The sequence below is a fragment of the Netta rufina genome (assembly GCF_964035555.1).
Source record: "Netta rufina genome assembly, chromosome: 20".
NCBI lineage: Eukaryota > Metazoa > Chordata > Aves > Anseriformes > Anatidae > Netta > Netta rufina.
In genome coordinates this window covers 12,453,906-12,470,361 of record NC_140144.1, presented here as the reverse complement: position 1 = coordinate 12,470,361, position 16,456 = coordinate 12,453,906, and the positions used below count along the sequence as shown (strand labels likewise).

At 36.8% G+C, this 16,456-nt stretch overlaps 1 protein-coding gene across 1 annotated transcript; it reads right to left on the bottom strand.

Moving 5' to 3' along the window:
• Nucleotides 1–660: 660 nt before the first annotated feature.
• On the bottom strand, nucleotides 661–16,456 carry ZBTB34 (zinc finger and BTB domain containing 34). Its single transcript, XM_084299167.1, has 3 exons — nucleotides 16,391–16,456; nucleotides 8,127–8,248; nucleotides 661–6,906 (listed from the first exon to the last, which is right to left on the bottom strand). The coding sequence occupies exons 2-3, from the start codon at nucleotides 8,165–8,167 to the stop codon at nucleotides 5,385–5,387; spliced, it is 1,563 nt and encodes a 520-aa protein (XP_084155293.1). The 5' UTR covers nucleotides 8,168–8,248; nucleotides 16,391–16,456; the 3' UTR covers nucleotides 661–5,384.

Genomic DNA, 16,456 nt, shown 5'->3' with positions numbered 1-16,456 from the left:
ACAATGAAAAGTTGTGAACAACACTAGTAAAATTTAAACCAACTTTAATAGTATCATCTGCCTTTCTGCAAGATTCTACTTGTCCCATAGAGGATGAGTCTATCTCAGCAAATCAGTGACAGTATACACTTTGTTTAGGATGCATTAACTCCTCCTAGAAGTTGCTTGTCACAAAGGCACTTAAAGAGCCAGCTGCCATGAAACAAGCTAGGGCCCTGCAAGCTGAAAATAGCTAAGCATTTGCTGGATACTCATGTTAAATTCAAGCTTGTGGGCTAGGATATGTATCCTACATTTGGTGAGAATAGTATTAGTTCTACTGTTACATACGGCATAAGAAAATGCTGCTCTGGAAATGAAATATACCTCCCTGCCCAACTGACTTACCTCTGTCTTGGTGTTGGGCAGATTGCCAGTCCATTTTTTTTTCCCCTGTTGTTCTTGTTCTGCTTTGAGGGTTGGACAGTTTTGGAGCACAATACTGAAATGATCATTTGTTCAGAACTAAATGTGATGCTGGTGAAAAAGAGAAACTTAAAGAGTAGAAATGCTTTTTGATTTCTAGTAGGTATATAAGTATTAAACCACAACATTTTGTAGCTGCGTTTCCTGAAGTCCACTGCTAATTAAATATCTAATTGCACACACTGACACCATAGGTTTGCTCTAGAAGCATTTTAATTTACAAACAGCAATTCCCATTGACTTTATACCATAAAAAAAGCAATTTACAAGCAAGAAACAAATTCATCAGAACAAAATAAAGCAGCACTGAAATATTCATGTCACAAATCTAAAAACAAAGTGAATACAAGAGTAAAATATCATTTGAATAAATATTTTAAAATTCATGCTACAAAATAATCCTTAATGGCAAGTTAATTGTTACAGCATCAGCTTAGCTAGCTTCATTTACTTCATATGGTTATGAAGTGTGGAGTTGTGAGGTTACCGGTTTATATTGCAAGATAATAACACCACGTCAAGTCATTCAAACTGTTCAAATATTTATCATGATAAACAACCATACAAATAAAAGTTATTTAAAAATACAAATTTTCAGTCAGAAACACACACTTTAAATCGTGCAAGAGCTCTACCTCTAATCAGATATACAACCAGAGGCTTGCAATACAAGTCCAAAGGCTGCATTCATAGCATATGTAAATTGGAGAGACAGCAGTTAGTTTTATTTGCCATAGCAGGAGTTACTTAGGTAAACTAGAAGCAAACCTGCTCAGTTACTGATAATTAGCTTCACATCCCCTGAAGAAATAAATACAGGAACATGTCCCAGGGCTGTTTTTTTTGTTTGTTTGTTGTTGTTTTTTGTTTTGTTTTTAATGTAAACTTGCATAACTAACGTAATGCTGCCACAGGGATGTGCAAGGAGCATTAAATCTAAAATATTAAATACAACTATTCTGGCACTTCTTAAAAGATATGTAAAATACAGATTATAAACTTTGAACATTTTGAATGACTTTACTAAACTTCCGTTTCAATCACTGAGTATTATGAAATTTACAATTAATGAACTAAACAGATTCATATAAAGAATTTACACAATTCCCCAAATACTTTCAAATATAAAATTTAATAAATAACCCTGACCAGTCAAAAAGCACCATTCAAGGGTAAAACTCCCTTGGAAAATAGATTAGGTGTTGCATATTTGAGTCCCTTTCAATGGTTTCATCTGAAACCTGTTTAGAAAAATGTCATTAAAAGAATCACAGTCAACTAATACAAAAAGTCAAAGATATTTTTAAAGGTAAAGCTCATTCAATCTTTTCCCAGCCCTTGATTTTATTCCTGCTGTTCTTCCTAAAGTTCAGACTAAATATATTATGAGGCCTCACTGTTTTATCTAAAAGTAAACCAAAGGCTTCAGCATAAAATGTTAATTTATGCTTGGGAAGACTGCATTAAAAACTATCAATTTAGGCCTACATTATATTCTGCTGAACAGTAAATCGACAGTATCCTTTATGCTATTGAAAGAGTTCACACTAAAAAAAGCAGAGCCAATCCTGAAGAATTATTGACCAAACTGAACTGCTAATATACTGTATTTACAAAGCTATTTTCTAACTGTATTTACAGGTTTAAAAATAATATGGAAGATAACTGATTAAGTAAACTAACTGTTTAAAACCACAAACATTAGCAAAGATATAAAATCCTTTATTTTCACAGTTTGTCATAATTGGTTAAACATCTAGAGAAAAGGACACTGTCACTGTTTTCACATTTGTCTATAATAAAAAGGTAGATTAAGAGACTCAATTATGAACCAGCCTATATAATTTCATGATTTATTTTGCTGTCAAATATTTTTCACATATTTTATTGACTTCTGCATTTATTGTAAATGAAATGTGTAACAATTCTGTGCTAACTTAAAACTGTACAGAAACAAGATGCTGTACAGTACTTCCATAATCTGCTTAAAATAACACACCATACTCTGTTTTGGTGGACTTGTGAAATGAACTTCAGTTAGATAATGCTTCATGTGTCATGACAATGTTAAACCTGGCATACCACTATGCAACAAGGCACAATTTATTTGCTGTTGCCAGGTTTGAAGTTCGCTTTCTACCAGAGTCACACACTTTGAAAGTGTAAATGATGTTTTACGTATCCTTTGAAGCACTGCTGAACTTTACAGTACTGTGTTATGGCTTGATAATTCTTAACACTGCTAGCAGTGGAAAAGGTAAATGGCATATCAACATGAATAGGAGCAAGTAAAACTTGCAAACTGATGAACCATGGTTTTGTAGAAAAAGTGATCACTTCCTGCCCCTTAACAGTCCTGTTACAATGTTCTGAACCTGAACCTGTACAATCAAAGTAATTTTTGTTGTTGTTTTTGTGTGATTTTTCTTTTTTTCTTCTTTTGTCAGAGACAATTTTGGATAAGTCACTCTTTGGTAAACTCAAACCAGTTCAATAAATTTACAAATACAAAGAACAAGATTTAAATAATGTTAAGATTGTGACACAGAAATTCAAGAAATATAAAATTAGTACCCATATCCTGCTATCTTCAACTCATACTTCCATAAAAAAGTCACACCAAAGGCACCACAGCACAGGTCCAAGATAAAGGGTTAAGAATAACTGTACATTTCTTGGATTTTACATGTCTCAAACTTAATTTGTCAAAACACATTTTTTAAAAATTTAATTACTTAAAGCAAACATGAGAAAAAACAGTATCAGAAACACCAACCTGTTTTTAAGTGGGTAAACATACAGACTACCTCCCATAGAAACAGACATACAATTTCCCTTAGTGAAAATAACAGTTCTGTAGGTTCAAGGAGAGAAACATCATCTCACCTCCCTGCACCTCTTTATTTAGGCAGTTTTAGGACAAAGAGGCAAATTATGTACTCAATTCAACTGAAGCTGCTCCAGAGGAGCTGGTGGGTTTATATTGTAAGTTGGTATTTAATAAAAATCTTATTGCAGACTGTCACAATATTAAGAACTAGTGTATTCAATAAAGCTACTACACAAATATGCCCCAACTTCACAGGAGCCCAAAAAGCATTACAAGATAGCAAACCTATCTTTTTGCTTTCCTGTAACTTAAAAATGAGACTATATTTTCTAAATTCCAGGACTCAGACAACATATTCACAGATGGATTTTCAATATTTGCTAAATAAAGCATAAGGCCCAATTATATAAAGCATGTATTTTAAAGATGCATGTAATTTAATTTAATTTTGCTTATCTTCAGGTAGAATTTACACAGTAGTGTTTGCCAGCTCATGTTTTTGAGGTCTGAAACTATTGTTTGCTTGTGTTTATTATTTATTTTTTTATTTTTTAAATTTATATTTATTTTTTCTATTTTGCTTAACTGTTACCATTAGGTTTCACATTTTAATATATTATACTGACCTAAATGATGAAGTTAGCACCATAGTAAAAAAAAACATTTGGTGAAACAACAATATTTAGAGTATTTTTAAAGTTGTTGGTAGTTCCTTTATATAGAAAACAACCACTGGAGATAACAGGGAAGCCACAGCAACTCTGTAATACTTGCACATGAAATAACAGACATATTGCTTGAAGTTCCCATAGAGTATTTGTGTTTTGTTTTTTGTTTTTTTTTTTTTTAATACAAAAAAGTACAAATTCCAAGTGCTGACATATCACTTGGAGCTGTAAGTAGGAAGTCAATGTGCACCTGAAAACAGTTCTCTGTGAAGAGACCTGTTAAAACACTGCTTGGAAACACTGTAGTTCAAACTACAAGATACCTCTCAGGCTAGTATCAACCAACCGTGAAGAGTGATAAAGTTAAATTTAGTTACCTGGTATACTTCTACAGTACGAAATGAAGGTAGATTCTGAGGCCAGTAAAAACACATTTAAAACCACAATGCTACTTCTGGGTTTGCTATTAGTTTTCCTTTTTTTTTTTTTTTTTTGATATATATATAGATATATATCTATCTCTATATATATAAAAAGGTCAGCACCACAAGTTGTCCAGTTTACGTTCTAGACAACTAACAAAACCCCTTAACAACTTAACCATAATTTAATAGATTTATGGCATTTGGTTTACAAATGTTATAAAGCAAAGCAATTAAAACAAGGTAATTCACTTTGCTCACTTTTACACACAAAGTAATAGTTTAATAAGATGAAAACCAATCCAAAAACAAAAGCATCCTCCCAAAGTCTGAAGTCCTAAATCCTAGGCAGAGAGGAGACCTAATAGTTGAAAGAATAGTACGTGGTATAAACCTTGACATACTTTCACATTCACTTCAACCAGAATAGTGAAAGTGAAAGCATTTCATATATATATATAAAGCAAATTTATATATATAAACAGACTAACTACCAAAAACAGTTGGAAAAACAAGCACAATTCATTGGAACACATGAAAGGAATCAAATATATAATATTCTCTCTCCCCACTGCTGTGTAACCCTCTTTATCAGCAACAGGATTTAAGAAATAAAATAAGGGAGACAGCTTCTAGGTGTATCCAGCAGAGCTGCCAATCTTATTTTAATATCTTTCTCCATTGGAATTTGTGTCTTACCAGATCAACCAGTAGGGACACCTTAGCAGACTCTCCCCATCCATTCCCCAGCACACTGTTTTTTATATTTTGAGCATCTTCAAAAGTGGAAAAACAAACAAACAAACAAAACAGCCCAACCTCCTACAGAAGCAAATAATACTTTTGTAGTCTTCTCCAGAAACCATTTCACACTGATATCCAGAAGATCAGGAAAATTAAAAGGCTGTTATACTTGTAATGAAGATTACTAAAAGAATAAAAGATTTTAAAAATACATTATTAATGTGCTTGTTTGTGTTGCACTTAGAATGTAATATTTTAATCAGATGTGCTAGACATTGCATGAATTTCCATACTAGAATCCATAGCTTCAGAAACCGAAGCATCATTATCTATTTTCTGTTCCACAAAAGCTTCTGTTCTGTCTGGAGACTCTACCCTGTTTCTTACTTCTGTTACTCCAGGGTGATTCTTTCGCAAATGCTGGTTTAGTGTACCCTGGAAAGGAAAACATTTTCCACAGACCTCACAGCGGAAGGGCTTATCATCTGTATGACCGCGAATATGATACTCAAGTTGGTCCTTGCGGGTATATTTCTTTCCACAAAACTTGCACACAAAAGGAGTTATTCCCATGTGCAATCGCATGTGCCGATCGAGGCTCCCTTTCTGGTTGAAAGACTTCCCACAGTAAATACAAATAAGCCTCTCATTGTACGGATACCAATGACCTCTTGTATTTCTTTCCCGTGGACTATTTTCATATCCTGCGTTACTCACCATAGAATCACTGTCAGCCCCTTGCACCAAGCCCTGAACATCACTATGTAAATGACCAGTGGATACCCGTTTTTGGCGTGCACGCCCCCCTCTGAAACAGCTCAGCATTGACCTTGAGGGACTTGAATTGCTCAGGCTTCCAAAAGTTTCAGACACACCTGCAGCCTGTGATGAGGCATGGGTAAATGAATAAACGTGTTGTAAGACAGACCCATAGGAGCCAACGTTTACTGCCACCACTTGCTCTCCATCCACCATTTCAGTATGATATCCATCATCACCAAGGGAAGAGCTATCAGAGCAACTTGGCCTGTCAGACTTCTCCATTTTAACTTTCACCTCTGCAATCTGACTCTCCCTTACTATCAGGTCTCCTTGCTCATGATCACCTTCAATCTGAATCTCATATTCAGAAATACTCCCGCTGCTTCCTCGATCTGAATGCCCTTCTTCTTGCAGTCGACTACGCAGAGTTTTGCCTGAAGTAGTTTCCATCCTAAGATCGCTGCTTGCTGTTGACTGTCGCACCTGAGAGCAGTAGGGGGGAGATATTTCAATGGGGTTGGCAAAATAGCTGCCATCTTTAACTCCATTGCGATTTTCTGAATTTTCTTCAGCACCAACAGTGACAGAGTCAACATCACCAACACTGATCTTTGAATGAATACTCTCCAGTATCTGTGTGCATTTATCAATGACGCACTGCATCTGTAGAAAGCTAGCTGCAGTTAGAAAACTAACAACATCCTTCAGTTGTAAGGACATCCTTCCAGTGTAACAAAATGAAAGCAATTGTTCAAAAACATTGGGATTTTTAATAACTGATATAGATAAGCCACTCATGGTGCTTAATGCTGAATGGTCACGGAAATATGGAGAACTGGCAGCTAAGACAGCTTTATGGGCTCGAAATGGCTGACCCTGAATATGCACAATTATGTCACAGAGCTTTCCTTGCAAGCGGAGTTCGTTTAACTGGCTCAGAACAGTGTTGCTGTACTCAGGCACATCAAACTGAATGAAACTGCTGCTGTCCATTTCTACTGATGTAAAATGGAATCTGAAAGAAAAGTGAGAAGATTTACAACTGAGAATGAATACAGAGTTTTCCATTTCAAAAATAAATGCTTACACATGTTGAAGTTAAATTACCACATTGATCTGTTTAAGGTGAGCGTCAACAAAACGGTATAAATACTTATGTAAAAGAAAAGGTAGAGTCTTGATCTACTGATCTCTTGCATTGCTATCAAATTATCCCTCTGCAACATTCACAATTCAATTGCTTATAACACATCACAGGGTCCCTGGGACAGTCTACGTCTATCCTAAAAGAAACTTTGCAGTCCTCACCCTCCCAACAGAATCCTAATATTAAGCAGGTCAAAAAAGGTCTTAAGAGACTACACTGATACTTGCAGGGAACTGCATGTTTAAATTGTCCAAGAATAATTTTTGAAAGGTATTTCATGAAGTTTGAAAAATGTGATGAAGAAAAACCACAGGCCTGTGCATGTATGCATATGCATACAAACACAAACATAAAAAATATTTTTAAAATTTATTTTTTAGGTCTACATATGTAGTATATTCAACTCTGAAATAAATTTGACATCAATGGCATTTCTGTTTAGACAAACGTTTACCATTTGAGAAAATAATCTCAATACTTATTAAAGAAATAAATCAATCATTCAGTATTTACATCAAAAAACAAGGAATCCTAATTGAAGGAAATATCAAAGTGTAGACTCAATTCTGAACTGTTTACCCAGTGTGCCAGAGGTTTCAAGATAACAATGAAAGTGTCAATATGCAAGGTAGCATTTCCTTCAAGGAAAAGTGTGGGAGCCAACCATTGACTTTCATTTTTTTTAGTTTCTTTTTGTGGTTTTCATCTATTGCCTTCTGTCCCCCCCCCTTAACCCACCCCAGCTTTGAAGCTCATCTGACATTGCACTGACTTCTTAACTAAGATGATTTGCCAATTAAGTTCAACATAACTCCAAAGCCATTAGTACTAAAACTTTCTTGATACAATGTGAAAAGATGTTCCAAGAGCTTTAGAGAAATGTATACATTTCAAAATAAGATCTAAAGAAAGGTACAACCCTATATTATCATAAAAAGCAAATACACACTTGTCCCCCTAGAGTACCTGTAGCAGACTGTATCTTATACTTCTAAGACTAGGCCTGTAATCAAGTACCCAAGAATCTTCACATTTTCATTGTTATTCTTGTTCTTATTAATGCAGAAGTCATAATATAGCCATCGTACCTGCTTTTCCAATTGGACAAACAGATCTCAACATCATCCATTGACTTCTGATGCAGGAAGCATGTCCAATGTATCACAACATACTAGCAGATGTTTTTTCTATTTGTGTCTTATGTTACATGCTGTAATAGGACATATGAACAGTTTTAAATCAAATTATGAAAACTTAGGCACTCTAAAAAACAAAATCAACAGGTAGGGATATGGCAAATGATTTACAAGGAAGAACTGGAGCTGTCACCTAAAACTAAGGTTCGTTGTCTTCACAAAAGGAAGTTCCTTTCAGCAGAGAAACAAGACAGCCAGCTTCCTAACTCTACTAGCATTACTGAGAAAACTTCAGTAAATTGTACTTCACTTGACTGATGATGGAAATAAAGATTAAAATGGTTAACAAAATTGATATGATCAGAGCCATCCATACAAAGATAGCTTTGGCAGGATCGTTCTTTCAGTCAGCAAATAAACCTACAGAATGATTCAGTGCTTGTAAGCTGAAACAAGTCAGGCATAAACCAGAAATCAAACGTAACAAACAAACCTCAAGGGAATGGTGGAGCAATTAAACTGGAAGATTAACCTTGGTATTCTAAGCATCCCTCTATGCTGCACAGAGAACCACTGTCCAAATTCCTAGCTTGCATCCACTCCATTGGGAAGACTGCATTCTCGGCAATAAGGATACATATTTGTCACTTTTCACAAAATCACTTTTGTTTGACAGGGCATGAGGTTTCTTTACTAACCCCACACAGGTCACTACCTTTGATTTGTGGGATTTATGCACTATACACAGGTGCAACATTCCTGACTTTTCTTTGTTCATTTGAAGGGTTTTTGAGGGCTATGTACAAACTGTAAGACCAGTCCCCAGCAGTGACAAGTTGTCATTCCTACATCTTTACAGATCTCTGATCTCAGGAACCAGATCCCGATAAGCCTCACCCAAATTCCATCAGAAGTTATTCCTCTTTTTATGTCTAGAATGTACAGAAACAGTTTGTCATATTTAGCCAGTGGCCTTTTCTCCTTGCCCTGTACTCCTCTAAGGGCTCTTTATGCAGTGAAATGGAAAACAACAGTCACCACAAGCACTGGTACAGACAGAAGGCACAGGCTAGGGATAGGCGCCCTTAAGTAGAAAGATGATGGGCATTTTATGTCTTATTGTTTAATTCTTTTGAATTAAGCCCACAATTTAATTCTTTTGATCAAAGCATCTTGGCATGTCCAGATGAATTCACACCCCCTAGGAGATGGCCACACATTGCAAAGGTACAGTAAACACATACTAGGGAAAACATGAGACAGGAAGACGGGGTCCCTGAGAGAAAAGGGATACTCGGCAGTACTTGCACATCATAACTGTTAGAAATTCTAACTCTCATAATATCATAACTGTTAGAAATCCTAACTCTCTCCATGGAATCATAGAATCTCCCAAGTTGGAAGGGACCCCCCAAGGACTCCTTCCCAAACCCATGGGCATGTATATCTATAACCAATTCTACAGCCTTGTTCTGAGAACCATTTCAACTTCCTCTTAGGAAACAGAATCTTACTATTACCATTTTCAGAAGAATAAACAGCACAAATCCTGGTAGGGAAGGGAAAGGATGACGGATTTAAAGGTTTGTGAGGTTGCTTGTCAGTGCAGTAAACATAGGAATATACAGTATCGCTTTGGAAGCAAACATCAAGTATAGCCCAAAAAGCAGCAGACATCCTGCTGTTCTTAAAAACAAAGAATATACAGCACACTCTTGTTGCAATGTCAGCTTCTTCCTCTGAAAACACATACTTCCTGGGATCCTGAAAACTTATGTAGAAAGTGTAAAGTAACATGAATTTTACACAGCAGCAGCCTCTGACAGGAGGGAACCCTTGTTTTGCTTTTGGCAAAACTCTCAAACATTTCTAGATGAAGGAATTTGACAATGAACACCATGTTAGCGAGTAGCAGGACCGTAACAGGACTGTAGTAATTTTGCTAGGGTTAGTACCAGGGCACACCAACTTTCCTGCACAGATTTGGGGAGATAAGACCTGAGGAAAAATCTGGGTATTACAAGTCAGAGAGGCAGGCACCACTGGCAATGTTTTACTGATGAATAATGATTAGAGGAAGAATGATCTTAGTTATTCATATAAATCTCCAATATCGTTATCTATAAAATCATCTTTGAAATATATTCCCCCCACACAAAAAGGTTTTATTATGTTTGCATGCAGAATAAAGCTTGCAGACCCAGAATCCAATTCCAGTAGAGTTAAGCAGATTACTGTTCAGCAGGGTACTGTACCATAATAGTACTTGATTATTCACCAATACTGGCAAGCCAGTAGCTCTCTCGAGACAATGTGATTTATGCTTGAAGTATTTCTGATGAGCCTGGCAAAGAAGAAATCCTCAATTTCTTCCCAGGTGAAGTGTCTTACTAATCTCTTTTGTTTTAAGGTGAGGAAATTCACATTAAACTGAAGCAGAAAAGTACTCTAAGAGGCAAATTAGCTATGGACACATCCACTACAAGCTATAAATAAAAACAAAAACTGAAAAATAAATCACAAACATTCTCTCTACACTTAACCACCCAGTCTTTGCTTCTTAAAACAACAGGACATTAACAACTTTAACTCACATAACAAATATTTAGAGAATTAGCAGAGAAGAATAAAAAATTAATAAGTAGTCAGAAGTTATGCCCAATACCTTCCATGACATTTCAGCACAAATTGAGTCAATCTATGTTAAGACCACTACAGAATGAAAATGTGTATTATACAAGCCCTAGCATTTGGCAGACTGGTGAGAGCCAAGACAACTCACAGTAATGTTAGGGAACCTCATTGTTACAAAGTTATGCATTTTGTCTTGCTTTAGGTTTTCAAACCCTGTTGTTGGATAGTTCCATGTTAGGTTAACGTGCTATAAATTTAGAGTCCACCTCTGGGCACCTGTCTATAACTAGGTCTTCTGTTAATCCATTTGAGCCACTTATTCAAGAAGGTTAAAGTTTTCATACATATGTGTACAAGAAATTTGATGAAGGCTTTCTAATTTCTCAGGTTGGAAGTTAGGAGAAATTTCTTCTCAGAAAGAAGTACTTAGGCATTGGAATGGGTTGCCCAGAGAGGTGATGGAATTACTCTCCCTGGGGGTGTTTAAGAAATGGCTGGATGCGATACTTAGAACAAGGTTTAGTAGGTAATGTTGTTGGTGGGGGGACAGTTGGACCAGATGATCTTGGAGGTCTTTTCCAACATTATGATTCTAATTTTTGAAGCATAGGACAGAACTGCACGTTAAGTTCCAGCAGTGCTATGTTGAGTCTCCTGTCTATTTCTGTGGGCGATCATCCATCCAGTCACATTCAAAACAGTTACATAAAATTCTCTTTGAGTTTGCATTACATTCATCAGGGTCTTATACAAACATATAGTATGAATTACTAGCAGTGGATTGCAGCCCTTTATCTTCAAACAAAAGTGTTCATTGAAGTAACCTCTGAACATGAGAATGACATGCATTTAACCTTTCTTGTTAGATTTCAAAAAAACTTACTTTAAAAACTGTGTTCTATGAAAGTTCTCATTACACTTGAAAAAAAAAGAAAAACAAAACAAGAATAGATGATGACAAAGCTAATTTGGTATTTCATTTTACTGACATCATATAGTAGCAGCAGGAAAGCATCATATAACTATAACATGAAGCTGTGTGTTTGCCAGCATCATATTAGTTTCTGCTTCTAAATCTGCACCTGTTTAACTTCATTCACTTGCTGATGTATGGTTCACTGTTCTCATAGACAGGTGAACGATACACGTTACGCTCATTTTAACTCAAGCAAAGGTGCAAGTAAAGATCCTTTGCATTTTCTTTAGCTCAGCAACATGAGTTCCTTAGCAAACAAACAACAAAATTACTATTGTGGAAAGCGCTTGAAAACAGAAATGTATAAAAGCATAAAAGTTAGGAAGGTCATAAGGAAAATTAAGACTAAAAAAATAAAGTGCTCCTGCGACACCAAGAATGGATACGCCATACACTACTGCTCAGAACAGAGACCAAGCAAGAAAAGAAATGGTTATTTCTATTAATCAGCGTATACCTCCCTTGCATTTTGTTGTATTATTTACTACTCCATCTTTGAGAACTTAAGACGTTCTTGCAAAAACATCATTCAGAAATATTTTTAATCTATGAATGTAACCCAATCATCTGTGACTGTGGAAGTTTTATGGCAACATCTTCATTACTCTTGCTTCTTTCACTTGCCTTAGACAGTCTTCAGATTAGGCTAGACACAACAATTAAAGCTAGATGTACCAAAGAAAAACTGCAATCAGGTATGTCAGTGTAAGTGCATTTCTTAGAACATTGCCTTAGGACAGTCTGCTTTAAACAGTCTTTGAAAACAGGGAAGAAACCATCATTTAAAAATGAATAATACAAAAAAGCTTCATTCCCAGCTGAGACTTTTTCTTGCAGAACCATAAAATACTTACAGCAAAGTAAGCAGAATTATGGAAATAGTTAATATTGGGTTAATATATCAACTCTTCCTAAATTTAAGCAGCCATTTTCTTGAGAACTCTGCAGCATTTGAAGATCATGAAGGAGACTAAGTTATTTTATACTTCTTTCAAGTGAGATAATTAAACATATATATTTTTTTAAATATAGATTTTAAAATCAATTGCATTAAAGGGTTTTCCAGAAACACGGCAAATAGTAAAAATAGGCTCTTGTGTATTTTCATCTCATCCACACAAGCTATTTCCAGGTCTACACAACATGCTGTCAGAAACATCCTCCTGGTGACTGAAAATGTACCTGATGTGACACTGCTCTCCATCCAGCTTATATGTTAAGTCATACAAGTATCAAACAACTCCTTTAAGCAATTCAAAGAATGATTAGAAGGAATGCTTACACTTGATACTGCAGAAAAAGAACCACTTGAAGATTGGTAGAAGGAATATATCAAGATGTTACTGTGCAAAAGTTGCCTAAAACCAAAAGAATTTCATGAGCAACAGGCTTTAAGACTGAAGGAAGAAGTACTATGATGAAAGAAATTGTACTGTGGCAAAAATGTAATGCCTTAAAAACCTTGTTAAAAATTTATGGCACAAAGGCAGTAATATAAGATGCACTTACAACAACAACTTATTTCAAAGCCATACCATATTCCTTCATTGCTTAGATTACAGGAATGTCAGTTTGGAATCTATTAAACTGAATTCAAGTGAATGTGTCTTTTGTGGAACACTTACATGCTGTTAATAGAGGTGAAATAGCAAGTGCCTACTTGAGTAAATAAAGTGAAAATTTCATCCATATTCTTTTAAAGCATCCCTTGAATGGAATATTAAACAAGTATGGACTGACTTCTCAAGCACTTCTCATGCTAAACTAGGTCACTTCCTAAATCACTTTTACTTATACTCTGTGAACTCTTGATTTCAAGAGAATTACAAAGCTGAATTCTAGAAGTGTTACTACACCTAGAAACAACAACTTCTGCTCGGTTTGACTTGTAATATTTGTTTTTAAACTCACTTGAACATATTTAAACTTAAAACGTACCGGAGAGCACAAATAGATGACTATGCATAAACATGGAATATTGCTTTCTCACAATATATGAGTGACTCTCTGACTCAGATGGAAGTTTAACAAAGAGTTGATATGCAGTTCCTAAAAGATGATCCAGCACAAGAGAAAGTTCTGTAATATTTCTGTTGGAGCATTGTTCCATTTTGTTTGTAGCTTCTCCAATAGAATAAAATGGCCTTTATTTATGGCATCTTTTACATTTACAATGATCTCCAAACTCTTTTCAGTTCGATTCAACAGATTACTCTGTTGGATTTGCCTCTAACAGGTAAAAATTTGCCAGTATGACAGCTAACACAAGCTTATGTTTACATGAGCTTCTTGCCCAAACTTTTGTTAAGCTCAGCACAGTTTTTAACAGTCTATGGTAAAACAGCTTTGACAAATGACTGCTTCACTCATATTTTGGATTAAAATACAGAATAATTTACAGGAACAAAATTCACATCCCTCAGGCAAGCACTCCTACGTCCTATCCTAAAGCGTCACAGAACACAATCCCATCATTTTCATAGATAAGCAATATTTTAGACCCATAAAGTTTTTTGTAAAAAAATTCTTATTAATTCTGACTTCTGTCTAACATGAATTGAAAAGGATTTATTTTTGACCTCACTAAAACAACAGGATGAGGATCCTCCTGGGAAGCTCTTCACAGACATAGCAACAGGTGTTTATACAAAAAATGGAAAATTACATTTGCCATCCTGAGGAAACCACTTGAAGGAGTGGATGATTTTAATATCAACATTAAAACCAATTCATTTATATAAATACACATACACAGATAAAACACACCAATGCTAACACTGTAAAGACTACATCGCTATTCACAACTCTCAGTATGATGCAGCCAGGCAATTATCAGAACTGCATATTTTGCATTTCACAGTAAAACAAACAACAAAAAAGAGCATTTTATTTGAGCAAATATCCAGAGCAGTTGTGAAACAGAATTCCAAGGACCACTTTCCTCCCTTATTCTCAAATTGTCCTCTCAAAATTGCTTGCCTGTGTGTAAGTGATTAAAATAGCAAATATGAAACCAGAGATGGATAAACAAAGGTTCACCCAATCATAAGAAACCGGAACACAAATAAGCTCCAAACGTTGGCCCTAGAAATCAAGTTACTCTAAAAGCAATTGCAGGTATGCATGTATTTCTAAAGATGGGAAAAAAAAAAAAAAAAAGATATTAGAAGGCAAAACACGGATAGCCAAGACCAGCAGAATTATTGCGTCAATTAAGTGAAAAAAAGGCACATTTATGACACATATGCTTTAAAGCTGTAAGACCTTACAAGTAGTGGTCAGTTTTCTTCTGTGCACCAACTTCATAATATGCAAGCGTCAGAGTACTGTTTATTTAATCCTGAATATTTATACCCCACATATTTTATTTCCTAAATTTCTGACAACTTTGAGATATGTGTTTAGAGAAGTCACTATCATAATCAGGGAAACAACTGAGAACATAGCAAGGCCTTTAATAAGTGGGAGGGGAGAGCAAGCTTTCATTCTGCTATTAGAATAAGAAGTTATGTATTATCACATAAATTATTGGCTAGCATTATGCATTTTAACCTACCTACTTTTTTTCAACCTTTTTCTTTTCTTTTTTTTTTTTAAGCTACTCACTCTTTATCAAATTATAACTATTTGACTTCAAGATTTATTTTAAGCAATGAAGCAGCTATATTCTCTAGATATTTTTATAGTAGGATTAAGGTAGCCCTCAAGAGTACACTTTCCTCCTTTTTTTTTCCCCATAGTATTCTCCCAGTCTTTGATTCCATTACTTCTGATACACCACACATTTTGTAACTCTCACTAACGAGGCAAAGAAGCACAGGCTCCTCCTAGTCTAGACGCGGATAATTCCGTAACATGTACATACCTAAACCACTTTCATTTTTTTCCCCGCCGGTGACTGGGCACTCCCACATCAGTTTTTATGAGGCAGTTCAGATTTATTCCAATAAATAAATTCACCACTGACTTATTTTTAAAGAAAACTAATTGCGTATGCCCTGTGCACCTGCACAGCATTTGAAGGGCCTTCACGAAGGCTAAGTCTTATCTAGAACTTCCAGTTCCTCAAATAGAACAGCAACAACTGAAAGGTCCACCAACTTCTGGGGACAACACTAAAACGTACTGGGGTCTCAAACCACTTCAGCCAGCCAAGCTGACCGCGCCAGTTGCACCCTACCACCTTCGCACTAACGAAAGGCCAAGACACGCGCGTCCTACCTCTCTGCTCGCAAACCAAACTCACGCCAGAGCCACAGACTCAGGGTACGCGAGGGCAGCTGTCGGCGAGACCATGCTGAAAGCGGAGCGACCCCGACGGAGCCGGGATCGGCCGCGCCAGCAGCGAAGACGTCGCCGCGGCTCCCGGGCGGTCCGCCGCTGGGCTCGGCTCGCCTCGGCTCGCGCCCGGGAGCCCCGCGGCCGCAGGGCCGAGACGGTTCCCGCGGCACATGCCCGAGCCGAGGCTCGAGCCGAGCCCCTCGCGGCGCCGCGGCCGCCCGCCCCGCCGGGCCGCCGCCCCTGCGGGGCCTGTCAGGGCGCCGGGACCCCCTACCCCGAGCCGCCCCGACGCCCCCCTGCGGCGGCCGGCCCGCCCGCGGCTCACCTGGGACTGTCGGGGTGTCTCGCATGGCGGGTGCCCGGCCCGTCCCCTGCCCGCTCCCACCGCCGC